This window comes from Eretmochelys imbricata, chromosome 1 (genome assembly GCF_965152235.1).
Source record: "Eretmochelys imbricata isolate rEreImb1 chromosome 1, rEreImb1.hap1, whole genome shotgun sequence".
NCBI classification, from domain to species: domain Eukaryota; kingdom Metazoa; phylum Chordata; order Testudines; family Cheloniidae; genus Eretmochelys; species Eretmochelys imbricata.
Window position 1 is genome coordinate 10,015,375 of NC_135572.1, and position 27,909 is coordinate 10,043,283.

General features: G+C 45.8%; 1 protein-coding gene across 1 annotated transcript in view; it reads right to left on the reverse strand.

The window, feature by feature from the left end:
• CLPB (ClpB family mitochondrial disaggregase) overlaps nt 1-27,909 on the reverse strand; it is a 141,851-nt gene that overhangs the window by 68,129 nt on the left and 45,813 nt on the right. The window contains exon 5 of the mRNA XM_077830570.1: nt 23,738-23,866. Coding sequence (XP_077686696.1) covers nt 23,738-23,866 — 129 coding nt within the window. The remainder of the gene's footprint in view (nt 1-23,737; nt 23,867-27,909) is intronic.

The window sequence follows — 27,909 nt, forward strand, 5'->3', positions numbered from 1 at the left end:
CTTTTGTGTAGTTCCCCTTTTTGAAGTGAAATACTACTGTAGTGGGTTTCTTTGATATTCCCTCCCCTTTCCCTAAAGGATGTTAAACTGAATTACATTATAGTCACTATTACCGAGAGGTTCTGCTATATTCAGCTCTTGGACCAGATCCTGTGCTCCACTTAGGACTAAATCAAGAACTGATTCTCCCCTTGTGGGTTCCAGGACTACCTATTCCAAGAAGCAGCCATTAATGGTGTCTAGAAACGTTATTTTTGTATCTTATCCTGAAGTGACATACCCAGTCAATATGGGGATAGTTGAAATTCCTAATTATTACTGGGTTGTCTGTTTTTGTAGCCTCTTTTTAAAAGTGTGGGGGACAGGGCATGGCCTCTCTGGCCCAGCCAGTTCTGGTTCCCCCGTTCTCTTCTCTTCTCTTCACTAAGATAGAGGAGGATTTGTTGAAAAGGATTCTCTCTAAGGGATATGTCTGTCTAAATCGTGTGCTCCTCTGCACCTGTCAGCTTTCCACCAGCCCTTAGCTTTAAAACTCCTTTATAATTTTACATGCCAGCAATTTGGTTCCATTTTGGTTTAGGTGGAGCCTAAACCTTTCTCAAAAGAGTGCCTAGTTCCTAATAAATCTAAATCCTTCATCTCAACACCATCATTTCATCCACGCACTAAGACCCTGCAGTTCCGTCTAACTGGCCCTGCACATGTAACTGGAAGCATTTCAGAGAATACTACCATGGAGATCCTGGACTTTAATCTCTAAACCAACAGCCTAAATTTGCCCTCCAGGATCTCTTTCCTCCCTTTCCCTATGTCACTGGTACCTACATGTACTGACCACCAGCTTCTCCCCAACCCTGCACATAAATCTGTCTAGGTATCTCGAGAGATCCACAATTTTTGCACCCAGCAGGCAATTCACCATGAGCCTCTCCTGGTCATCACAAACCTAGCTATCTATGTTTCTAATGATCAAATCCCCCATTGCTATTATGTGTCTTCCTAATAACTGGGCTTCCCTCCCCCAGAAGGGGTATCCTCAGTGTGAGATGACACCTCAACATCATCCAGAAGGAGGGTCCCAACTATGGGGTCATTTCCCTCTGCTCCAGTTTGCTGTTTCTCCTTGACAAGACTTTTCTCCTCCTCAGCAGCAGAGGCTTTCGAACAGGGGGCAGGTCTGCTCTACTGTGTCCCAGAAAGTCTCGTCTATCTACCTCTCCGTCTCCCTTAGCTCCACACTCAGTTTCTGAGGGCTATGAGCTGTATGCACTGAATGCACACGTCACCTACCCATACACGCTGCATTCAGTGCAATAAACTGGATAGTCCCCACACTGCTGCTGGACTTCGGCCAGCATTCTTATTACTCCTGCAGGGTTTTTGGTTTGTGTGTTCTTTGTGTGTTTTTTTTTCTTGGGGATGGTGGTGGTTATTGGCCTAAATTTAGAGAATGTTTATTAGCGTATCTGGCTCTTAAGCTCCTCACAAAACTCCTGTTTGGTGCTCTTATTTCCTGGCTCCTCTGGTTGCTCGGGAGCTGGCTTCTGAAATCCCCATTCTCCATGAATCAGCCCCAGCGCCTTGTCAAGGCATCCCTAGGGAATAGAGATCAAAGGATGGCAGGCTACAGGCCTGTTAGGAAACTCTGAGTCTGGCCTAGCAAGCCACTAGGCTCAACGCACGGCCCCCTGGCAGACCACTCTACAACCATCAATCAAGCAGGTACATGGCAAGAGAGCAAGCACCACCACAACAAACAAACTAACAGACAACCAACTAGCCTGACGTCAAATCCCAGGCAAAATAATAGAAGGCTGATATAGGACTCAACTGATCAAGAATTATAGGGTAGGAATATAATTAATGCCAGTCAATGTGGTTGAAAGAAAATAGATTCTGTCCGACCTGATTTCACTCTTTGATGAGATTACAAGTTTGGTTGACAAAGGGAATGACCTAGAGGTAATGTACTTAAACTTTTGTAAGATGTTTGACCTAGTACCGCACAACATTCTGAATGGAGAGGGTGCAGAAAAGAATTACAGAAATGATTCAAGGTCTGTAGAAAATGCCTTACTGTGAGAGACTCAAAGAGCTCAATCTGTAGGGCTTATCAAAAGGCTTGAGAGGTGACTTGATTACAGTGTGCAAGTACCTTTATGGGGAGAAAATATCTGGTTCGAAGGGGCTATTTAACGTAGCAGAGGAGGGCATAACAAGAACCTGAAGCAAGCCAAATCCAGATTAGACATTGACCACACATTTTTAATGGTGAGAGTGACTAACTATTGGAACAAATGACCAGTGGACATGGTGTATTCACCATCTCTTGATGTCTTCAAACAAGGACCAGATGCCTTTCTGGAAGACACGCTTTAGCCAAACACAAGTATTACTTTAGCAATACAAGTTGTTGGGCTCATTGCAGACATAACGGGTGAAATTTAATTGCCTGTGATATAACGGACGTTAGACTGGATGATCTACCAGTCCCTTTCTGGGCTTAAACACCAAATTTATGAAAGCAGGAAGAGAATCTTTGGGGTGAATCCTTTAATTTTTTAAATAGGTACCATCAGGTTAAAAAGTCCTATTTAGTACAGATTCTGATTAAGGTGGCACTTTATTAAATTCCAGGAGAGGAGCAGCATTATTAAAGGATCTGTTTAGAAATAATTTAAAAATCATCCTAACCTTTGACTTCCACCTCCTCAGGTTATTAACACAGAAACAAATCTGATTTTTACATTATTTGTGCTACGGTAGCGCCCATCCCCATTGTGCTAGGCACAAACTCATCCATAGTCAGAAATTGTCCCTGCTCAGAAGAGCTTGCAATGTACATAGACAAGACAGACAAAGGGTGGAAAAGGAACAGAGACCAGAGAGGAGAAATGAGTTGTTCAAGGTCACATAGCAGGTCTATATCAGAGCTGGGAACAGAATCCAGGTCTCCCACAGTCCCTTCCTCTGTCCACATGCTTATTATATTTCACTTACCTTGACCACTGAAACTAGACAGGGTTCCCTCTAGTTATACACTAGTTGATTAGTTACACAGTACTGCAGTGTTAAGATTCTAAACTACAGGAGATTGTTTTAAATTAAAAAAAAAATAACAAAAATTCTTTCATCTTTTAAAAAATTCTTCCTACTGCACCAATGGTTACAGTATCTCAGTATCCTTCATTAAGGGTGAAATTCCCACCCTATGTTATTTTGAGGGCGTAAGTAGCACCAAACAGCATGAGCTGTGTGCTGGTCTCCTGCACAGGGTTTTTTTCTCAGATGTACCTCAGAGAAAAATTTAGTCCCATAGTGCATCAATTCTGCCAGAAAAAGAGCTAATTCTTTCCTCTCCTCTCTTAGTTTGCTACGATGCTCCTTATTGATGACTGACTTCGCTATTGCTAAGTCTTTCTGCATCTCCATTACCATGGACCAGCCTACTCACAGACAGGCTCTGCATCTCAAGCTAGTCCCGCACTTGTTTTTTCATTTTATTTTTTCAACCATAATACACGCTGGACATCTGTCTATATATTTTCACTATCGCATAAAATGTTTTTACCAAAATATACAATTAAGTATCAGGTTCTGCTCTCAGTTATGCTGATGTAAGTTGAGAGACTAACTTGCCTTTGATGGAGTTACTCTTGATTTACAGCATTGTAACTCAAATTGGAATTTGGCCCTAACTGTTAATAGAAAATTATTCCATTGGATTATCTGACAAGAATTATCTCTAGAACTATCCCGAACAACGGACATGTTCTGTAAGTGGGTAAGCAGGTAAGAAATAAACAAACCTTCTAATCATAGTGCAATATTTTGGAACCTTCTGGCTCATACAATTGAAGACAGATCATATTCAAATGGTGCCAGTATTATAATGGGTAAGCAAACTGGCACTTTACACACACCTATCAGATATAAAGCATGCATGCCGCTCATTGCAGAACATGCCTATCAAATATGAAGCATGCATGTAGTTGATTCCAGGTATCATGTGGGCACAGAAGGAAAACTCCTCAAGACACAGTACGTGGTATTGAACTTGTGCCTCAACATTATCCACTTCTTAAACACGTAACTGGTTTGGAAAAAGAAATGGAGTACTTGTGGCACCTTAGAGACTAACCAATTTATTTGAGCATGAGCTTTCGTGAGCTACAGCTCACTTCATCAGATGCATACTGTGGAAACTGCAGCAGACTTTATATATACACAGAGAATATGAAACAATACCTCCTCCCACCCCACTGTCCTGCTGGTAATACTAACCAATTTATTGCCATCAGATACATTTTCTCCCTGGGATGTATGAGATGGGAGAGCTGTAGTTACCCCTTGATGGACCATCATAATCCTGGCTTTGTACTTCTGGGTTGAAAAAGTCTTTGCTGCTTGTGTCCTGGTGTTTCAGGAGTGTTTGCTCAGTCACATTTCTCGCACTGATATAATTCCACTAACACATCTCAATTCATATTGTTTTATGAGGTCCTCCTTTCTAGAGGGAACAAAACCACTTTTAACCTTGTTCTTAAGGTATCAATGCGAAAAGGGAAACTAAAGAATAATACTCTCTCTCTTCATATATTCTTTCTCTCCATAAATATATACAGCTATTAAATGCCTTACAAATGGTTATGTCAGTGCACAGCTTTGTGCCCGGAAAGACTTCAAAAGGGATCTATTTGTTCCCCACCCTGTGGGGAAACTATTCTTAAAAGCTTCGACACGGACATAAATGTGCTTGTGCTCACACACTTATTGCACTCGCCACGGTGGGACATTAGAAGCCTCAGTGCAATGATATGATTGGATTTTAAATCCCAGTCTCTGAGGATTTTAATTACTGGTCTGGGGCTGCTGGGAGTGGAACTCACTGCCTTTGGACAGAGGGGGTCGATACGCTGGCCCACAACATATTGAGCCATGACGCCTGCAGACACTATTGTGCTATTTAATCATCTTTTGCAAAATTTACAGTGTAACAGAAGGAATCAATACTGAATTTATCACATTCTCTTGTAAATATGAGCAGAGAGGAGGAGAGTTTAAGACACTCTTAACAGAGCAGAAGGCCTGGGACAAAAGTGCCGTAGCAGCACAATGACATCCCTGCTTCTTAGGTGTAAGCAACACAAAGAGCTGGGTAGCCTCGCAAGGCATGTGTGGGGCTCTCAAGAACCCCCGGTCTTTGTCCTCCCCCTGCCACCCTGGAGTCTGGCAGGGGCTCCGAAGGCTGTAGAGGCGGTGCACTCATTCTTGGGGAGGGGCTGGGTGAATGTACCTAGAACTGCTCCACAGCGCCCCCTTCTGATAATGATGGGTTGGGCTCAAGGAACTGTAACGGTGATAAGAACATAAGAAAGGCCACATTGGGTCAGACCAAGGGTCCATCTAGCCCAGTATCCTGTCTTCTGACAGTGGCCAATGCCGGTGCCCCAGAGGGAATGAACAGAACAGGTAATCCTCAAGTGATCCATCCCCTGTCGCTCATTCCCAGCTTCTGGCAAACAGCGGCCAGGGACACCGTCCTTGTCCATCCTGGCTAATAGCCATTGATGGACCTATCCTCCATGAACTTATCGAGTTGTTTTTTTAACCCTATTATAGTTTTGGCCTTCAAAACATCCTCTGGCAACTAGTTCCACAGACTGACTGTGCGTTGTGTGAAGAGATACTTCCCTTTGCTCGTTTTAAACCTGCTGCCTATTAATTTCATTTGGTGACCCCTAGTTCTTGTCTTATGAGAAGGAGTAAATAAAAAACAGTTAGTCACCTTCTCGTAACTGTTGTTCTTCGAGATGCGTTGCTCATATACATTCCAACTAGGTGTGTGCGTGCCGAGTGCACAGTTCACGGGAAGGTTTTTCCCCTAGCAGCACCCGTTGGGTCGGCTCTGGAGCCCCCTGGAGTCGCGCCTTCATGGTGCCGCATACAGGGCCCTGCTGGTATGCTGCCTCGCCAGTTCCTTCTTGCCAGATACTCTGAGAGAGGGGAAGGCGGGTTGGTTTGGAAAGGACATGAGCAACACATCTCGAAGAACAACAGAGCATCTTCAGGAGGAACGCTGGGTGGGGTCGCAGTTGTACCTTATCTTTATAAAAGATATACGGAGGGTCAGATGTGAGAGCCTTGAGCTCAGACACCCTTCTGGCTTATTGCAGGGAAAAAGGCCACCTTATAGGAAAGGTAGAGGAGTGAGTATGTCACTAGGGGCTTGAACGAGGGCCCCATCAGCCTCGAGAGTACTAAGTTAAGGTCCCAAGAGGAGGTGGGCAGCCGAATATGAGGATATAATCTGTCCAACCCCTTGAGGAACCGCAGCACCATTTCGTTAGTGAAGATGGAGCGGCCGTGTTCTCCTGGGTGAAAAGCTGAGATGGCAGCCGGTGAACCTTTATCGAGGAGTGAGACAAGCCCTGCTGTTTTGACTTTAGGAGGTAGTCCAAGATAAAGGGGACTGACGATTGTGTTGGAAGGATACGACTCTGCAAGCACCAAATTGTGACTCTCTTCCACTTGACTAGGTAAGTTGCTCTGGTTGAAGGCTTTCTGCTACCTAGAAGAACCTCCCTAATGGGGACTGAGTGTGTGGGCACTAGCGGGTTCAACCATGCAGCTTCCAGGCCACAAGGTGGAAAGACCCAAGATTGGGGTGTTGAAGCCTTCCGTGATGTTGAGTGATGAGGTCCGGAACTAGCGGTAGAGTGATTGGAGTGTCCACCAATAGCTCCAGTAGCATGGTGTACCAATGCTTACGTGGCCAGGCGGGTGCTACCAGGATCACTGAGGTTCTGTTGCTCTGAATTTTGAGGAGGACCCTTGTGAATCAGCAGTATGGGAGGGAACACGTAGAACAGGCAGTCCTTCCATTGAAGGAGAAATGCATCTGCCAATGAATCTGGGCTGTCGTTTAGGAAGGAGCAGAATTGTAGGCACTTCCTGTTGACGCTTTGGTGAACAGATTCTTCTGGGGAACTTCCCACCGCTGGAAGATACTGTTTATTACGTCCAGGCGGATAGACCACTTGTGGTTGTGAAAAGACCTGCTAAGGTGGTCACTAGTTCGTTCTGTGATCCTGGAAGATAGGACACTTCCAAAAGTATGGAGCGTGCTATGCAGAACTCGCACAGCTTGAGGGCTTCCTGACACGGGAGAGAAGCGTGCTCCCCACTGTCTGTTGATATAAAATATCGCTGTTGTATTGTCTGTCAGGACTGATAGCACTTGCCCTCCAGGAGAGGCTGAAAGGACCACCAGATCTCCTTTACATTGATGTGAAGCATCAGTCCCTCCTGAGACCAGAGGCCCTGAGTTCTGTGCTCCCCAAGGTGTTCTCCTCACCCCATGGCCAAGGCACTGGTGGTCAGACATAGGGATGGACAGGGTTTAGAAAATACAACCCCTGCACACACCAAGTGTGGGTCGAGGAACCAGTGAAGAGACTTAAGAAGGTCTGGAGGAAAGGTAACCACCATGTCTAGGCTGTGCCTGCTCGGTTGATACACAGATGCCAGCCAAGCTTGGAGAGGTCTGAGTCTGAGCCTCGTATGTTGCACTACATACTTGCAAGATGCCATGTGACCTAGGAGTTTTAAGCAACTCCTTACTGTGGTTATAGGGAATCATTTGAGGTCCTGTATGATGTTGTGAATGGCCTGGAAGCAGGATTGGGGCAGGAATGCTCTGGCCTGTGTTGAGTCTACCACAGCCCCATGAACTCTATTCCCTAAATAGGGGGGAGCGTTGACTTTTGAGTGTTTAGGAGGAGGCCCAATGCACTGACGGTGGATCTTATGAGGGAGACATGTTGGTCCACTTGTGTTCTGGGACAGCCCTTGACTCGCCAGTTGTCTAGGTAAGGAAATAACTCCACCTGCCTTTTCTGCAGAAAAGTGGCCACGACTGACATACATTTGGTGAACACCCAAGGAGCCGATGATAGGCCAAACAGTAGTACTGTGAACTGGTAGTGGGAACTCCCAATTGCAAACCCTAAGAAGCGCCTGTGGGGCGGAATTATGGAAATGTGGAAGTATATGTCCTTCAAATCAAGGGTGGCATACCAATCTCCTGGATCCAGGGATGGGATGATAGTGGCCAAAGAGACCATTCAAAACTTTAGTTTCTTCATGAACCGGTCCCTGAAGAGGGATGCGGGGGGGTGGGGGGGAAGGGGCTAGGAAAATTGGAGAGAATATCCTATCTCTACCATGCAGAGGACCCAATGGTCTGAGGTGATTTGGGACCACGCTCAGTAAAAATGGGACAGACATTCTGAAAACAGGAAAGAAGGATCCAGTTGAGAGGCTGATATAATGCCCTCGGGCACATCCTCAAACGGTCTGCCTAGGGCCTGGCTGGATGACCCAGACCACCTGTTATCTGGGGACTAGGGCTGGCAACAGCGGTTTGGGTTCTGGTCCTGCGTAAACTGCCCCGGTATGGTCGTGTTGTGGGTTGAAGCCTAAATTATCTACGCTGGGTGGCAGGGATGTGCAGATCCAGCGATCTGACAGTGGCTTGGGAGTCTTTCAGACTGTGGGGTATCAAGTCCGTTTTCTCCAAAAATAATGTGGCCCCCTTGAACAGTAGGTCCTGAATTGTCTGTTGGATCTCCCCGGGGGGGCCCAAGGCCTGCAGCCATAAGAAATGGCACACTGTGATGCCCAAAGACATCGTCCGCGTTGCAGAGTCCACTGAGTCTAACGCCGCTTGCAGCAATGTCCTGGAGACCGTCTTGCCCTCATCAATGAGAGCCAAAAATTCCAGCTCAGAATCCGTTAGGACAAGGTCCGAGAATTTGGACTTTGCGTCCCATGACTTGAAGTTATAACGGCTAAGGATCGCTTGCTGGTTTGCGATATGAAGCTGGAGCCCTCCGATGGAATATCTCTTCCTCCCAAAGAAGTCAGCTTCTTTGCGTCCTTAGCTCGAGGGGTAGGCCCTTGCCTTTCCCTCGCATTAACAGCCGCCACTATCGAGTCCAGCGGGGGGTGGGTAAACAAGTATTCATAGCCCTTGGAGGGCACAAAGTACTTTTTCTCGACTCCTTTAAGTGTAGGAGCCAGAGAGGATGCTGTTTGCCACAGGGTTTTTGTGTTCTCCTGAATGGTCTTTATCAGGGGAAGGTCCAGCCTGGTGGGTCCTGCCGCGGATAAAATGTCCATCACTGGGTCTGACACCTCGGTGACCTCCTCCATCTGTACCCCGAGATTCTGGGCAACCCACCTCAGAAGTTCAAGGTGGGCTCTTCAGTTAGGAAGGGGAGGCCCCGAGGATGTTCCTGCCACTGTCTCATCTGGAGATGATGATGAAGAGCCTGGAATATGGGAGGGCCCCTCCTGCCCATCTGGCTCCTCGAAACGCTGTGCCCCCGCCCCCAAGTCGGAGTCTGCTTCGGTGCCGACCCCAGTACCGGTGGCAGCTGTGGTACTGTCCGTGGTCCTGAGTGTAGCCATGGTGCCAGGGAGGACGCCGGGTACGGTGCCGGGTCTGTTGTTGGTGCCAGACGCGATACCAATTGTGGCCCTGGCGGCGATAGGGGTGGCTGATGCCCAGGAGAAATCCCTGGCCCTAGACGCAGTCCTTCTCTCAGACACGACCGAAAAGAAGCATACCAAGGCGGACCCCTGGGACTGGTGGTAAGCCCATGGGGTCCAGAAGGGCCACTGGGTTGGCATCTGAACCGGTACCTGCCATTGTGGTGGCCACGGTACTAGGAGAAAAGTTTGGATCATCCCCGCTGACTGGGAGTGCCGGCTGCTACGGTGTTGGCTTCTCCCGGACTCATATGAGTCAGTGTCCGATGGGGACTCTGATGAGTCCGTGCGCGGGGACCATAGTGGCGCTGTGCTCATCAGTGCCGGGGAGCGTTGCCGGGGCGATGTAGATCATTGCCAAGTAATAGCCAGTTTGCCTCTGGACTTCACCAGTGGCCTGTGAGTCGTTTGGGAACTCGGGACCGGTGCCGTGACACTGTGGTTGGGGAAGTGTGGGCCTGTCAATGCTATCAGGTCCCGCGCTGTCTCATAAATCTCAGGTGCGGAAACGAGGTTCAAATCCTCCACCTAGGTTTCCTCCAGGGGCACCAGACTCAACGGTCCCTCCCGTGGGCCCGGAGTTGACAGTGCCGGCTGTTGAGCTGGAGGGGATGTGCGGTCTTGCACTGGTCTCCCTCCCTTGGGTTCACATTCCTGTGCGCGGGAAGGGGAGCGCCCTCTCTCAGTCTTCTTGTGCTGCTTCCTCAGGAGAGCAGCCTGTGAGCAGTGCCGAGATTGATCCCGCGCCGTGCTTGGTGCCGGGGAATGCTGGTGCCGAGGGTCTCTGATCCCAGAGTCCTTCCTCGGCACCTCCCAGACCAAAGCCGGTGCACTGACGCTGAAGAGCCCAGTGCCGCATCCATGGGGCTTGACTGAGGCTGGAGACCTGCTTCCATTAGCAGCAACGTTAGTCTGAGATCCCTCTCCTTCTTCATGTCGGGGCAAAAGCTCCGTCATATCTTGCACCTGTCTGCTTGATGGGACTCCCCCAGGCACTTTAGACAAGCTGAGTCACCCTTGGGCATAGGCTTCTTGCAAACCCCACATGGCTTAAATCCCTGGGTCCAAGACATGTGGGCCCAGGAGAGGGACGGGGAAATGGGGGAGGGAAATTCCCTTCAGTACCCCAAGTCCAGATTTCTAACTAACTAACTACAACAATTTTTTAAACTCTCTTTAACTATTTACAGAAAATACGCTAGAGGATCACTCCTTGAAGATGAGAGATGAAATGCTCTGACGACGGTAAGAAGGAACTGGAGAGGCGACGGGTCAGCAGGTCCCTATATGCAGCGCCATGAAGGTGCGACTCCAGGGGGCTCCAGAGCTGACCCGATGGGTGCTGCTAGGGGAAAAACCTTCCAGTGAACTGTGCACATGGCATACTTACACTTAATTGGAATAGATATGAGCAAGCACTCGAAGAACACTACTTCCTTATTTACTTTCTTCACACCAGTCATGATTTTATAGACCTTAATCATATCCCCCCTTAGTTGTTTCTTTTCCAAGCTGAAAAGTCCCAGTCTTATGAATCTCTCCTCATACAGCAGCCGTTCCATACCCCTAATCATTTTGGTTGCCCTTTTCTAAACCCTTTCCAAGTCCAATACATCGTTTTTGAGATGGGGCGACCATATCTACATGCAGTATTCGAGATGTGGGCGTATCATGGATTTATATAGGGGCAATATGATATTTTCTATCTTATTATCTATCCCTTTCTTAATGATTCTCAATATTCTGTTTGCTTTTTTGACTGCTGCTGCACATGGAGTGGATGTTTTCAGAGAACTATCCACCATGACTCCACGATCGCTTTCTTGAGTGGTAACAGCTAATTTAGACCCCATCATTTTATATGTATAGTTGGGATCATGTTTTCCAATGTGCTTTACTTTGCATTTATCAACATTACATTTCATCTGAAATTTTGTCACCCAGTTTCGAGAGATCCTTTTGTAGCTCTTCGCAGTCTTCCTGGGACTTAACAATCTTGAATAGTTTTGTACCATCTGCAAATTTTGCCACCTCACTGTTTACCCCTTTTTCCAGCTCATTTATGAATATGATTTGTTCACGCTTCCTTAGCTGGGAGGAGGATGGCTGGGACAAAGGGTTTTGAGACTGGTGAGGGGATAAAGGGGAGCTTTCAGGGCTGTATAAGGAATGGAAAGGCTCCTCCCTGAAGGAGCTCTTATTTAGATTGTAAACTCTTTGTGTCTGGGACCATTTCCTCATGTGCGCGTGCGCACAGAGCAACTGGAACAATGGGGTCCAGATGTGCTGGAGGCCTCTAAGTTCTACTCTAATACAAACTAATAATAATTATTTTTAAAACCTATGTTTAGATTTCTTGCACATTGTAACCAGAATATGGCCTTGTGTCACTAGGAGAAAAAGGTGTGTTCATACCTCGAGCTAGCTAACATAAGGTAAAACCCTAGTGAAAACAAGGCAGCTTGTAGTTTTCACATGAATTAGGAGGTCAAGTTAAAGACTATGGGTGAGCCGAAGACAAGGCCCAATCACCTCTGGCTCTCTTTAGGAGATCACAGACACATACTCATTCGTGGCAGGCATTTCTAAAATGAAAGCCATGGAAGAAGCTAACCTGGACCATAGGCAGCTCGCCGTCCATTTGCTGTTATTGTACACACAAACCTCAACTCTCTTCCCCTGTGGCTGTGTTAAGAGGAGAGGTGGAAAAAGTTGCCATAGCAGCTACAAAGAAATCCCACAAATAGTTTCTGGAGCTGGTGTGGGAGTTCTTGAAACAAACCACCTACCAACTTGAATTTCTGTGGCTCTCCCGCCTCTTAACTCCCCACTTAAAATATTTTAAAACAATGGGCCTAGTTTGGCTCTTTCTTATCCTGGTGTAACTCCACTGATTACAATAGCCCTGCTGATTTACAACAGAATACTAGGCTCTGAATCTTGTGGCTGTATGTTGATCAGTACCCCTGCGAGACAACTGCATTTCCGAGGATGTGCTTGTCCCCTCCAGCAACAGTTCACTGCTGTCAGCTATTGCCTGAACAGTGCCCCCATTTAGGATACAACTCTTGGAAAAATTCTTGGTCAAACACAAGGTTAAGATGATTTGATCACAGTTTATAAGTACATACATGGGGCACAAATATCTGATAATGGGCTCTTCAATCAATCAAAGGCAGAACATGATCCAATGGCTGGAAGTTGAAGCTAGACAAATTCAGAATGGAAATAAAACACCAATTTTTAACAGTAAGGGTAATTAATCATTAGGTCCAACTTACCAAGGGTTGTGGTGGATTCTCCATGCTAGAAATTTTTAAATAAAGATCAGTTGTTTTTCTTAAAAGATATGCTGTAGTTCAAGAGAATTATTTTGGGGATGTTCTCTGGCCTGTGTTATATAGGAGGTCAGACTAGATGACCACAGCAGTCCCTTCTGGTCTAGGAATCTTCATATTAAGCAGACTTCAGATGTAGGAAAACTACTATAATTATACCCTCGAATTTTTCTCATAATACCACAAGCCATTCTGGATTTGTGATGTCAAAAGAACCAGACCATGTAACTGTAGCCCTGTAATTCACTTACCTATCATTTATTCTATATCCAATATTAGTAATTATAATGTACCAAACAAGTAAATGCCAAGTACTACTAACAAATGTCCTGAGCTAAATTACTGCATACGGAGTTCTGTGGTCTAGGTTCTTGTGCCGCTATAAATGCCCTTTCCTACATATTTTGAATTACAGATGTGTGTGTATTGGGATGGTTACAGCTTAAGCATGGCGTAAGGGGAATCGAGCACCAAATCTGCATGAGTGTGACCATTACTGCCATCTGTCATTCAAAGAGGTAACATGTCACAGGGAGTGTGGTGAGAGCAACACTCTGGTTACAGAAAGGGACTGAATTGGGAAACCTGGGTCCTATTCCCATCTCTGCCAGTGACGTCACGTATTGGCCTGGGGCCAGTTGTTCGGCTTCTCTGTGCCTCAGTGATTTTAAATCCCAGCCTAACTGATTATAACACTGGTCTGAAATGGGGACTAGTGCCAGGGATCAGATTCAGTACCATGCACACATCAGTGATTCTGAACAGGAAATAAATGGCCCACAGAATCCACATAAATGCCATGGCGGGTGTTAATTATTGTGAATAGAATTCAGAGAACTGGTGTAAATTGCCGTTTACTGTCAAATATCTTCTGTGTGGGAATCACAGAATCGTACGACTGGAAGGAACTTCTAGTCCAGTCCCCTGCACTCGTGGCAGGTCTAAGTATTATCTAGACCATCCCTGAAAGGTGTCTGTCTAACCTGCTCTTAAAAACCTCCAATGATGGAGATTCCTCAACCTCCCTGGGCAACTTATTCCAGTACTTAACCACCCTGACAGTTAGGAAGTTTTTCCTAATGTCCAACCTAAACCTCCCTTGATGTGATTTAAGCCCATTACTTCTTGTCCTATCCTCAGAGGTTAAGGAGAACAATTTTTCTCCCTCCTCCTTGTAACAATCTTTTATGTACTTGAAAACTGTTATGTCATAAGAACATACTCTCAGTCTTCTCTTCTCCAGACTAAACAAATCCAGTGCTTTCCATCTCCCCTCATTGGTCATGTTTTCTATACCTTTAATCATTTTTGTTGCTCTTCTCTGGACTTTCTCTAATTTGTCCACATCTTTCCTGAAATGTGGTGCCCAGAACTGGACACAATACTTCAGTTGAGGCCTAATCAGCGCGGAGCAGAGAGGAAGAAATACTTCTCATGTCCTGCTTACAACAGACCTGCAAATACATCCCAGAATGATGTTTGCTTTTTTTGCAACAGCGTTGCACTGTTGACTCATATTTAGCTTGAGATCCACTATGACCCCCAGATCCCCTTCTGCAGTACTCTTTCCTGGGCAGTCATTTCCCATTTTGTACGTGTGCAACTGATTGTTCCTTCCTAAGGGGAGTACTTTGCATTAGTCCTTATTGAATTTCATCCTATTTACTTCAGACCATTTCTCCAGTTTGTCCAGATTGTTTTGAATGTTAATCCTATCCTCCAAAGCACTTACAACCCCTCCCAGCTTGGTATTGTCCGCAAACTTTGTAAGTGTACTCTCTATGTCATTATCTAAATCATTGATCAAGATATTGAACAGAACCAGGCCCAGAAATGACCCCTTGGGGACCCCACATGTTATGCCCTTCCAGCTTGACTGTGAACCACTGATAACTACTCTCTGGGAATGGTTTTCCAACCAGTTATGCACCCACCTTATAGTAGCTTAGGGTGGCAGATGTCCCGATTTTATAGAGACAGTCCTGATATTGGGGGCTTTTTCTTATATAGGTGCCTATTATCCGCCACCCCCGTCCCGATTTTTCACACTTTCTATCTGGTCACCCTGTAGTAGCTCCATCTAGGTTGCATTTCCCTCGTTTGTTCATGAGAAGGTCATGCAAGACACTATCAAAAGCCTCACTAAAGTCAAGAGAGACCACGTCTGCTGCTTCCTGCCTATCCACAAGACTTGTTACCCTGCCAAAGAAAACTATCAGGTTGGTTTGGCATGATTTGTTCTTGACAAATCCATGTTGACTATTACTTATCTTATTATCTTCTAGGTGTTTGCAAATTGATTGCTTAATTATTTGCTCCAATATTTTTCTGGATACTGAAGTTAAACTGACTGGTCTGTAATTACCCAGATTGTCCTTATTTCCTGATGGGCACTGTATTTTCCCTTTTCCAGTCCTCTGGAATCTCTCCCGTCTTCCATGACTTTTCAAAGATAACTGCTAGTGGCTCAGATATCTCCTTAGCCAGCACCTTGAGTATTCTGGGATGTATTTCATCAGGCCCTGGTGACTTGAAGACATCTAACTTGTGTAAGTAATTTTTTAACTTGTTCTTTCCCTATTTTAGCCTCTGATCCTATCTCATTTTCACTGGCATTCATTATGTTAGACGTCCAATCGCTACTAACCTTGGGTAAAAACCGAAATGAAAACGTCATTCAGCACTTCTGCCATTTCTACATTTTCTGTTATTGTTTTTCCTCCTCATTGAGTAATGGTCCGACCCTGTCCTTTGTCTTCCTCTTGCTCCTAATGTATTTGTAGAATGTTTTCTTGTTACCCTGTCTCTAGCTAGTTGAATCTCGTTTTGTGTCTTGGTCTTTCTAATTTTATCATTATATACTTGTGTTTCTTATAGTCATCCTTTGTAATTTGACCCAGTTCCCACTTTTTGTAGGCCCTTTTTTTGATTTTTAGATCATTGAAGATCTCCTGGTTAAGCCAGGATGGTCTGTTGCCATACTTCCTAGACTCTAAAGAGACTGCACAGTGGCATATATTACGGCACTTGGCCACAGGAAGAAGCAGGGGCAAGTGGGTTTTTAAAGCTAGGAAAGGGGTAATAAGTTTGTCAATGAGTTAGGAAGGTTTAGGGAGAATTTCATAGGAGCAGTCGATAGACACAGGGAGGAGATGGTCTGGGTCTGGCAGCTGGAAGTTTGTCACTCGGATGGGAATGGAGAGTGTGGGGGGTTAGCAGCTGGAAGGTGATCAGTCTGGGGGAGAGGGGACACTTGTTATTTTTAAACAAAGACATTAAATACAAACTCCCACCTATTTTAGTGCACTGTTAGAGTGATGCACTTAGACACACAAAAGTTGTAAACAATGCAGCCAAAGTGCATATATTTATTAAATAAAAACATACATTTAGCAACCTGAAGCATAATCCAATCTATTACAGATGTCATATGTGCCATGCAGCTGAGCTAACTTTGTTGTGGAAACCTTAGCTTCTGGATTTCTTGACTTCTGTGCATTTACATTCTCACATTTAGTGTGTGTGGGGTGGGGTGGCCGGTTGGCATGTGTTTTGTTATTTTGCATTTAGTGTGTTCAAGTACAGAAACAAAGGATTTAGAGACAGAGCAGACCCACTAGGTCCCAACTAATCCATCCCTTCAGGCCAGTGCAGGATCGTCCTTGCAATATAGTCTCCCCTGCTTTGTCCAGTTCTGTTTTAAATTACTATAAGCATATCACAGCCAGCAAAATTCCTCACAATTAAAAGCCTGTGAAGAGAAAATAGTAGCTAAAAGAGCATGCTTTGCAGCATGGTGACCCCACGCCAGCCCTCAGGGCAATGGCCTAACACAGCTGTTATAACGGGCAGCAGAAAGGTCATGAAAGATGCCATAGAAGAGGATTCAGAAAAGGCCTTTTAGGAAGCTGGCTACTCACACAGAAGGTCGCTTTTAATCTTGAATGACATATTCAAATTGGATCAAAACAGGGAATGGGTAATAAATAACACACTGAATTTCTTCAGCATCTTTCAGCTAAGTAGCTCAAAGCTCTTTGCACACAAGCTGATTAGATAAGCCCCAGCATCTCTGCTAGGCAGGTATTATTATACCCATTGCACAGCTGGCTAATTTGAAGCACAGAGAAGCGAAGTCACTCAGGAGTAGAACCAGACTGATGCCGGTGGAGCTGCGCAGGTAGAAATCAAGATAGCATTTGATCCCGCAAATCTCGTTTGTTCTACGTCCTCACGCACAGGCTGAAGAACAGGCTGAGCGTTCTACGTGCAGCCCTGTATCCTTGTGCCACGCTCCTAGACGGCTACACTTTGATGATGGTTAAGACAACAAGAGACTGAAGAGAGGCCAGGCTGGGATGTGTGTTTCTGTTTTACAAGGAAAATGAGGCGGGGATCTTCTCTAGAACCCACGGTAAAAAGGGGGGGAGGAAACGGCACCTCAAGGACCCAGATTTTCTCACCACATTTTTAAAAAAGGAGCACTTCCTCTGGGATTACAATCAATGAAACCCTACCCTGCTCACTCTCCTGGGAATTCAAATTAGCCATGCAAAACCTCAGCACTCTGACATGAAAATACAGCTCTCAATCTATCGAGGTACTTACCTGACTCTCATCACTGTAGTATGAGCGCCCTCTCTAGCCTCCTTCAAAATCGCCTCTCCAAATTGATCTCTTCCAGCATACAGCCTGCTCCTATTCATTCCTCCATCTTTTAGCACATAGCTTTTAATTGAAGACCTCACCACACATCAGCTCAATAACATGACTCACAAGGTACAGTCACACCTTGTGCCTGAATCTTGGACTTGTATTTATTCTTTTGTCATAAACCCCCTGCTCTATATTTGTCAAATGGAGCTTAAATTAAAGAAATAAAAATCAGAATACCAAAGAGTAAAAAATTAAACAAAATAACCCATATTTCCTATCATAGCCTCTGTTATTAGCTTTCATCAGCTGTACTGTGCTTGTCTGAAGAAAAGCGTGATATTACTGGGGCAAGGACCCCCCCATCTTCTTATGAATTGCAAACCTCATGTCTACCTATGGCACTATACAAATAATAATACAGGCAAAGGTTTAGAGTTTACATCAAGGAACCTCAAAGCATAAACAAATGCGGCACTGTGGATAAGGCATTGTGCTGGGAGTCACAAGATCTGAGTTCTTATTCCCAGCACTGCCACCGACTCATTGCGTGCACTTGGGCAAGTCACTCAAGCTTTCTGCAGCTCAGTTGCTCCATCTGTAAAAAAGGGAACACTTACCTACCTCAGGGGCAGGCTGTGAGGCTTGAGCAGGTTTGTAACACACTTTGAAATGGAAGGTGCTAAAAGAGGGCAAAGTTTGTGATACTACGGATGACCTAAAAACCTACATAAGACTTTTGAATATGGCCTTAGTGTAATAACAAAATATAAATTTATTAAATCACCCCTAAAACCCAGTGACCTACATATGCTACTAGTTACAGGCCCGGCCTTCCTTCCAACCAACTAACCCCCGCCGAATCAATCCTGCATTGAGTGAGCTGAAAGGTGACCAGTGCACGGTGTAGCTCGGCGGCTCCCACCCCTTCCTTCAGATAAGCACTGTTTATGTCAGCTCGGGTCAGGAGACTGTGAAATGTCACCAACAACTGCCCAAAAGTACAACAGAGCAGTGACTTAGTCTCGCGGTCTGCTGGGCACGCACACATGCTGACCACAAGGGGATAGGTCCCGGAAGGGTCAAGTGAGCCAGTGAATAGGCCACAAAAGGCCAAAGAGGTGGGGGTGAGGGGGAGGTTGCCTGTAGCCAAGCACATGGAAGCTCCCCATAAAAAGCCCTGAAGAAGGGGTAGTTGTTTAAGCACAGAGAAGGGAGAGAAGCCTTGGCGGTTAATGGCTCTGGCCCCGAGGGCAGGACGGCAAGTGGAGGAAGTGGAGGAGAGAGTAAATGGACACTCAGTAAAAAGGCAGGTGTAGGGAAGTATAAAGGAGGGAGTGAAGGGAGTCTGTTCCATGTCAGCAAACAGGAAACATCCCTCTCTCAGATGTCAAAAGCAGACCACATGGGGAAATTATCCTCACAAAGGGCCTGCGGCAAGCACACTTTTAAAGGTGTTCGATCCCTACTTCTGAGACCTTCAGACTCACAGCTATGTATTCATCTCAGATAACACTAACAAGAATGTCCAAACCACTGCTTTGTTAATGCACTGAGGAGGAGGGGGAACGTGGAGTCAATGGAATGAAAACCTCATGTCCCATACTAATCATGAACCAATACAATGAGAAATCTAACGTCAAGGCACAAAAAGCTGAAAGGAAAGAGTTTGGAGAGACTTTATAACAATATCGGTCTGGCAGAATTCTGCTTGCCATGGGAGGCATAATTTTTATTTTAACTGGTATTATACCATTAGTTTTTCTCATAATCAGGATGGCAAAGGGCAGGTAAATGGATATTGTACCTGGATTGGTAAAGACGGGTAGTTCTGAGGTGCACTGTAAATCTAGCCCCAGGTCCTGCAAAGACATGTGTGTGCCTCAGCTTCACACACTGGAGTACTCCCACTATGGGACTTCAGAGGGACTATAAATTTAGGCACGTGCTCACATCTTTGCAGGATCAGAGCCTTCTTTTGGAAGCACATTCTTAGCACATCCTGACTTGAATTTGTATTTGGAAAGATTCCAATGGGTCATATTAAAAAGGGCAGAATGTCAATGGGGCCTTTGAATTCCAGTGCTCTGGCAGATTAAATTTAGATCTTTTACTCTGACTCAGTGTAATTACTTTAAGATATTGTGTAAAAAATAAAAAAGTGAAACAACCCACCAGTGTATTAAGGGATTTTCTCTAAGATCAGAGTGAATCCTTCAGTGCTGAGCCAATCTCACATCAGCAGAAGTCTGTGATAAGACCTGAATTCGGAGGAGTTCATTCACAGAGATCTCATCAGCTCCAAAACAAATGTCCAGCAGGAAGAGATTTAGAACAAAACAAAAAACTCAAATCCTCTTTGGCCTGGAACTGGATTTGATAACAGCACTCATATAGTGCCATAACAGTGGCCAGATATATAGATAAGATTGAGAGATATTTGAAAATATATGATACACTATGGCCTAAATTCTCAAAGACTGAACTCCTTTCCACTTACACACATACTTACAACTGCGCTTTGCAGGTACAAATATATCTGAGCTCATGCTGCAGAATTCTAACTCCTCCATGGCCCTTCCAGCACCTTGCACATGTTGGGGGAGATTTTCAAAAGCACACATGGAAATTAGGCACCCAACTAAAATCTTGGCCTGACTCTGTCTCTCTGACAGCTCCTCGTGGATGTCTAGTTGCCAACTCAAACTAAACAAACCTAAAACAGAACTCCTAATCTCCTCCCACCCCAAGATCACCCGGTCACCTCCCGTCTCAGTTACTATGAACACCACCATCCTCCCTGTCACTCAGGCCTGAAACCTGGGCACCATCTTCAACGTGCACCTCTCTCTAGGTCCTCACCTCCAGGCTATGTCTAAATCTTGCAGATTCTTCCTGAATAATTTATCTAAAGCTATGTCTACACTTACAGCAGTGTGTAGACTACAGGCTTTATACGTGTAGCTACATGCCGCAGTGAAAGTCAGGTTGCGTTCACACTGGTCACCGAGGTGTGCAGCTACATGCCGCAGTGAAAGGCTGCGGTAGCAGGGAGCAGCACGACACTACACTACTGAAAACAGCAGTGTAGATGTGGGAGGCACTGCTTGGGTGTGTGGAGAGCCTGTGTAGGGATATACCCTGGGGGGTCAGGAGTGTCGGGCACTTTACTCGCGTAAGCCGTGCCACGCTGTCTATACCTGTGATAGCTGCGTGTGCAGTGTCTGTACCGTACACGCCGCCACAAGTGTAGACAAACCTTAAGATACAGCTTTTCCTATCCATCCATCCAGCTAAAACTCTCATCCAGTCTCTCATCACCTTCTGTCTCAATTACTGCAACATCTTTCTCTCTGGCCCTGACAAAAGCAATCTTGCCCTGCTTGTATCCATTCAGAACGCTGCTAAAAAGATCATTGTTCTAGCCTGTCACTTATACCACATCACCCTTCTCTTCTTCGGGCTCCCTACCCCTCTAATGGCTTTTCCTTCTTCAATGCATCAAACATAAACTGTTTATATTCACTTTCAAGGACCTTCAACGCCAAACCCCACCCTATCTATCACCTCTCATTCATTGAAGATTTAACAAGTGGGCAAACAAGCACCTTCCTGCTCTCTCTTGTTGCCTCACAAGCTTGGGAGGAGTTCCCCACAAACATCTGCAAAGCTACGTCATTAACCTCCTTCAAATCCCTCCTCAAAACTCTCCTTTGCTGTGATACCTACAAAAAAACTTGACAATGGCCAGGGTGCTGGTGTACTGAGACCACTTCCCACCCTGTTGACCAACAGCATCTCATCATTTTCCAGTACTTACCCATTTGCCTGTCTGTCTGTCTCCATTTGTTGTCTCTTGTCTTATACTTAGAGCGTGCTAAACAACTTACCAAGGATCACTGTTGATTCTCCATCACTGACAATTTTTAAATCAAGATGTGATGTCTTTCTAAAAGATCTGCTCTGGGAATTATTTGAGGGAAATTCTCTGGCCTGTGCTATACAGGAGGCCAGTGTGGATCATCACAATGGTCCCTTCTGGCCTTGGAATCTATGAATCTCAGAACTGCAAGCTCTTTGGAGCAGGAACTTTTAGTTTTGAGTTTGCACAGTACCAAGTACGACTGGGGCTCCTGGGTGCTACAGTAATACAAATAATGTAATAAAATAATCACAACAACTCCCCACTCTCCCATATTATAATTCGTATCTCAAAATCCATTGACCATACCTTTGAGAAGCCCTGGGTAAAGCTACATTAACTGTTTCTGTTTCCTTGTACTCTTTATGGTTTCCCGCAAGCACTGCAGCCTGTTACACTGTACTTATGGAGACTTTTTAGATTTCCCAATCAGTAGTAATTCTCAGCATTCTCTGGGATGTCTGGTGCCCTGGTTGTGGCATCACTTATGGCACCTGGAAGGCAGCACATACCCTTCCGTTTCCTTTATCTGGCCTACTGAGGTCTCAGCCCAGATTCCTCACTCGGGAGACACTAGATACGATTATTTGCATCAGCTTTTCTTTTGGTGGCTCCCTGTCAGTGCTTCTCTCATGCTCAACAGTCTGGCTCCAGATGAACTGTGGGCTGAGTGAAATTCTAACTTACTTAAATCAATGAGAGCTTTGCCATTCAGTAGGGCCAAGATCTCAGCCTTAGTATTTTCCTTCTCTGCCTTGTCAATGGTAGAGTACATTACTCAGTGTGATACCAAGGGTCTATCAGTTTTCTTCCAGCTCCTCTTAGTGCTTTTAGCCTTCTCTGATGCCACATTCCTCCATCTTTCTTAATTTTCCACCTGCACCCCATATGTTTCTGCTGCACCTTGCACAATGCCCCGCCCCCCGTTTTAGACACTACCACAATAGAAAAGTTAAATAATTGTAGCAATGTTTATGAATTATACAGGGGGAAAAAAGCCCCAATAAATATAATTAGGACGGAAAAGGGGAAAGACATAGAACTGGTGTCATGGTAGCATCAGTCTACCCTACTAGATGGGAATTTTTAAAAGTAGTGGAAATAAATAAAGGTAGGGTATGTTATTTTTTATTAAAATATTGATCTAGCACCATAGGTGCGTCTAGTACATGACACAAAATATAATAAAGCATGGTCCATGCCCCTAGTGCATGAGCTAAATACTGCACATTAGCAAGGAAGGATGGTCTTGTGCTTTCTGCACTGGACTGGAACTCAGAGATCAGGATGCCGCTTTTGGAGCTCACAGAGACCCTCTATGTGACCTTGGCCCTGAGTTCTCCCCCTGTAAAAGGGAATAGTGGTATTCGCTCTGCCTGTCTTGTCTGCATAGACTGTAACTTAATATAGATATTTACAGCACCCAGCACAAAGAGACCCACAATGCAGCTGAAGCCTCTAGGTGTGACTGCAGTACAAATAAGCCATGACAAGGCAGGAGGCGGGATGGGGGGGAAGAAAGTTACCAAAAAGGGAAGGGGGGGGAACATATCAGAGGGAGCAATCTTCCTCCTCTCTCATCTTTTATTAAGGAGTTGCTCTCCTTGAGTTGTCTTGTAATCTACATTACATGGACAGGCACAGCCAGGGCTTTGGCAGCAGCTGAGCAAAGATGTGCTGTGGAGAGCAAGCTGGAAAATAACGAGTTGTCAGGAGAGATTCATAGATTTCAAGGCCAGAAGGGATCATGAGATCATCTAATCTGACCTCTTGTATAACCCAGGGCAGAGAATCTCTCCTATTTATCCCTGCATTGAGTCCAATAACTTGCGTTTGGCTAAAATGCTATCTTTCAGAAAGGCATCCAGTCTCGACTTGAAGACATCAAGAGATGGGCAATCCAGTCCTTCCCTTCCCTTGGTAGTTTGTTCCCATGGTTAATCGCCCTCACTGTTAAACATTTGTGCCTTATTTCTAATTTGAATTTGTCTGGGTTCTGCTTTCAGCCATTGATTTTTGTTCTGTCTTTTAGTGCCAATTTACAGGAGAAAAGAGAGGACACAATGTATAGGAAGAGGGAGGCTATTCCAGGCATCGGAAGTGGTATGAAAGACAGGCCCAGAGATGCAAAAGGGAACATCAGGATGAGCGGATAAATAAATCCAACATAGCAGTAAATCATAATTCATACTGTAAATCAATAAGGAGCGAGGTCACAGTCCACAGCTGTGATCCTGACCTAGGAACCCTTACAAGCCCTAGACCTTACCTCCGTCTAGCAGCAACTTGACAGTCACGTAGTCGTCAGCGAGCACAGCGTAATGAAGAGCCGTGCATCCCTTGAAACTGGCTCGGTTGTTCAGACGGTTGTTGAAATCATCCTCCCGGGTTACCAGAACTGCAGAAGGAGACGAGTGAACATGCAGCTCAATAAAGTGGGGCAAAGTAAAGATCCGGTTGGGTTAAAAATGCACCTGGCTTTTCACAGGGTGAAACAATGAAAATTGTCAAAATAAGCAGTTTATGCCCCCAGGTATAATTCTCAAAGGATGAGGAGTGGAGGCCCCTGGTTACCAGTCCCACCCCCCACAACAACCCCTTCAGAAGAGGGACAATGGGAGGAAAGGGCTGCCCCACTCTCCATCCAACCAGGTTTACGAGGCAGCCATCATTCAGCATTTGGAGGTGAGGAAGGTGCTGAAGGCCTGCTTATCTCCTCTGGAAACTGCCCAGCGCCTCAGGGGAGGCTGCTGGTCGGCCGTTATCCCCACCCCAGTGGGCAGGAGCCACGGCGGTTGGGGGGGGAGGTTTCTAGCAGTCTCACTCCATGCCCTCACAGCTGTAACAAGGAGGAGGGCGAGTTTGCTGGAAGCCTGGGCCCCTTCTCTGACAACTGAAAGAGATCTCAGAGGTGCTACTAGCGGTCCATTATCTTCACCTTCGCTGGCAGCAGTGGGGATACCAGAGTGGAAGCGAGAACCTTTCTTCTCACAGACCCCTCCCTCCCACCCAACCCTGCAACTTCAAATGCCTCTTTTTCATTTGACTGAAATTACTTTTAAATACAAGTGAGCAATATGGAGACTTCTGCTTTATAGTCCATCTCCATCGGCAAATCAGGGTTAGGACAAGCCTCTGGGCACAACTACATCACCACGTGTTCTGTGTGCATCTGCATACTGGACGCACACACTCCCCACAGTAATAGTACACTGCACTTACCATGCAGCTTTCTTTGCCCACCTGCCATCTGCCCACTAATCCAGCTCTGTTGGGGCTGCCTCAAATAGTCCACACCTCTCAGAAGCTTCAAACAGCTACCAGAAAAAAACAAAAACCAACCAACCTACCAGAAATACCTTCTCCCCTCAAAGGTAAATAATTATCCTGCCCTGAGGTCCAGGAAGCACAATATTCAGCTTAAGGTTTTTTTAATACATATATATATATTCTCTCACTGTTGTCTTGTGCTCCCTTGTCCTCTGTATCCACCACTTATTCTTTGTCATATACTTAGACTGTAAACTCCTTGAGGCAGGGACTGTCCTTTTGTTCTGGGATTGTACAGAACCTAGCACAATGAGATCCAGGGCCATGAGTGGGGCTCCTAGTGCTACCGCAACAGAAAAATACTATTTCATGACCCCTTAAGGATGCCTGGAATCCCTTTTTCCAGTGGTGTAATGCACTTGTTTCTAGCACTGGTAAATCCCATGGAATCTGACCATAAAACTGTTATCCTCTTACAAACAGAAACATTATTTCCGGTGGTTTCTAAAATCAATTAGCTATCATTTTCTTCTCCCACTGAGCTCCACAGAGGCGAATGAATGTATGAACAGCCTGTAGAGGCAGCCCCTCTAAAACATGCACTCTCAGTCCAAAACAAAGTTGGTACAGGATGTTCCAACGCAGGTTTGATAGGTACTCTGTATTCAGGTGGGTAATCCTGAAATATTAGGAGTAGCTACAGATCAGGATTCAGATTCGTTACCAGAGCTGTATACAGGGGAAAAATGCACCACACCTGTTCCATGCCTGGCTCCAGCCACAGCCACCAGCCCCACACTTGCCTTGAGCAATATGGTATTTTAAAGTAATAAAGCGAGGAAGTAAACACAAACAATTTCAACAAACTCTTAGGTAAACTACTGCAACTGACAATGCTGATTCATCCGCACAACTAAATCGAGACGACCTCAGACCACTCTACAGTAACACAGAGAGCGGCTCCAAGTCCTTACTGGGGAGTTCAGTGCAGCACATCAGTATGTCAGCAGGGCTGCATAATCTGAGCAACTCTATTCTCATTCCTGGAAGTCAATGTGCCACCCCACGTCCCTTCCCTGGGATATGTTATATCCTCACCCCCTGCCAAACTGATCCCAAACCCATCCCTTAGCACATACTCTCCTGGATAGGGACCTGCATTCTGAGTGTTTTTTGGAAACAGACTTCCGGGCATTATGAAATAATGATAAACCAATCATCTTTGCCTTTGGAAACCTTTTCTTCCATCATAAGGCACATGAAGGTTTCACGCCATCCCTCAGTGGGCAGAAGTCCCAGTGAGACAACCACTGTATGCCCAGTTTGCACTGCATATGATCTACTTCACAAGGCCCATTTTCCAGGGCGTGTATAGAGTTGCTGTCTTTAACTGGGGAGAGTGGCCTTTCCCAGTCTGACTGGTCTCTTTGTATTCACCTGTTGTCTCTTGTCTTTTACTTAGACTGTAAAGGGAAGGGGCTGCCTTTATGTTCCATGTCCGTAAGCTGTCTAATGCAATGATAGCCTGATTGGTGGCTGGATTTCTCGGTGTTACCGCCATACAAATAACAAATAACAAAAAGTTTAAAGTGCATTAACAGCAGTCAGTCCAGTGAACAACAAAGATTTATTTTAATGCTATTTGATTAGTCCAAGGTTTGGCACAAATCTCCCAAGCAACAGAATCTCATGCTTGACCTCCCCAACAGGGTTCCCGCAGGCCAGCCATGTCCCCAACATTCACCAGTCTCTTCCCAACCTAGAGGCTGCAATCTCTCCGTCCGCAACTTAATTCCCAGTGTAAATGTGGCTAGGCTGATGGAATAATTCTTCCATCATCCTAGTTACCACCTCTCGGAGAGATGGATTAGTGACCCTGATGGAAACACCCCTTCTGTTGATGTAGGAAGTGTCTGCGCTCCTGTGGTAGGAAGACAGCCTGAAACGTACAGCCTTGTATCAGAAGTCTGGTGTGAGGCCTGAACCAAAGTAGTGGTTAAGCTTTGCTGATATACAGCAAAGAAGCAAAGCTAGCAGAAGCCAGACTCTGCCTGCTTGCAAGCTCACAGAACCTGGCGAGAACAGGCAGAGCCTGACGTCTGCTCGCTTTGCTATTATATCAGCAAAGCTTGACCACTGCTTTGGTTCAGGTCTCAGACCTCACGACAGGCTTCTGACACGAGGCCATACGGATCAGGCTCCCTCCCTACGACAGCTCTGGCCCTGCAGCAGAGGTACAGCACCGTAGGTGTCTCACCGTGGCACAGACATACCCTGAGAGTGCTCAGGGCTGACAGAAACAGCCTGCACTGCCCCATCACAGGCAAAGGAGGACACCAGGAGCCGCATACGGCTCCACCTTAGAGGCCAGGCAGCCCACTGAAGAAACTGTTCCGAGATCAAAATGGGGCCATGTGATCAGAAAGCCAGAAGATTTAGAGATAGCATTGACTGACCAACATCCAATAACACGCAGCGCAATCCTCTCATCTGTTAGAGGATTCAGGCTTCTGCCTTGGCCCCCACCCTAGACATCACCATTTGCTGTTCTCTTGACTGGCTGTTTTACTCAGTGGTTGTTGGTTTTGGTTGATATTGTGTTTTACTTGCCTTTGATTTTCAAAGAAAGGGACGCTATAATACCAGCCACTGGAGTCACTGAACCCTGACCCCTGCCATGTGACATGTGACCCCTGCCATGTACCTTTTATAACCCTGACCCATGTCATATGACTGAGGCCAGAAAATAAAGATCAGTCACCCTTTTGTTATACTCTCCTCTCCCCCAGGCAGTCAATCCTCAGAAGTGTGGATCCAGCAGCCTTTCTCCTGGCTTGCCCTAACCTAGCTGGAGTTATTTCGAAGCACAGAGTCCCGGGGGGGGGGGGGGGAGGGGATGTTACAGCCCCACCATTAGGCGTAAGTGACAGGAAGGGCCTTGCACATGCTGTCATTGAATGAACATCTCCGACACGGCAGGCTACTTTCCGCTCTTGGATGTGTGTGCTTAACTCTTACTGACTTCAGCAGGAATACGTCACCACAACGTCATTGTGCATAGCCAATGGCAGAACAGGCCCTTTGACTGTAAGCTCCTACAGGCAAGGACTTTGCAGTGAAGATCTTGTACAGCTCCGAGCACAGAACAACTGGTGACAGTAATAACAGACA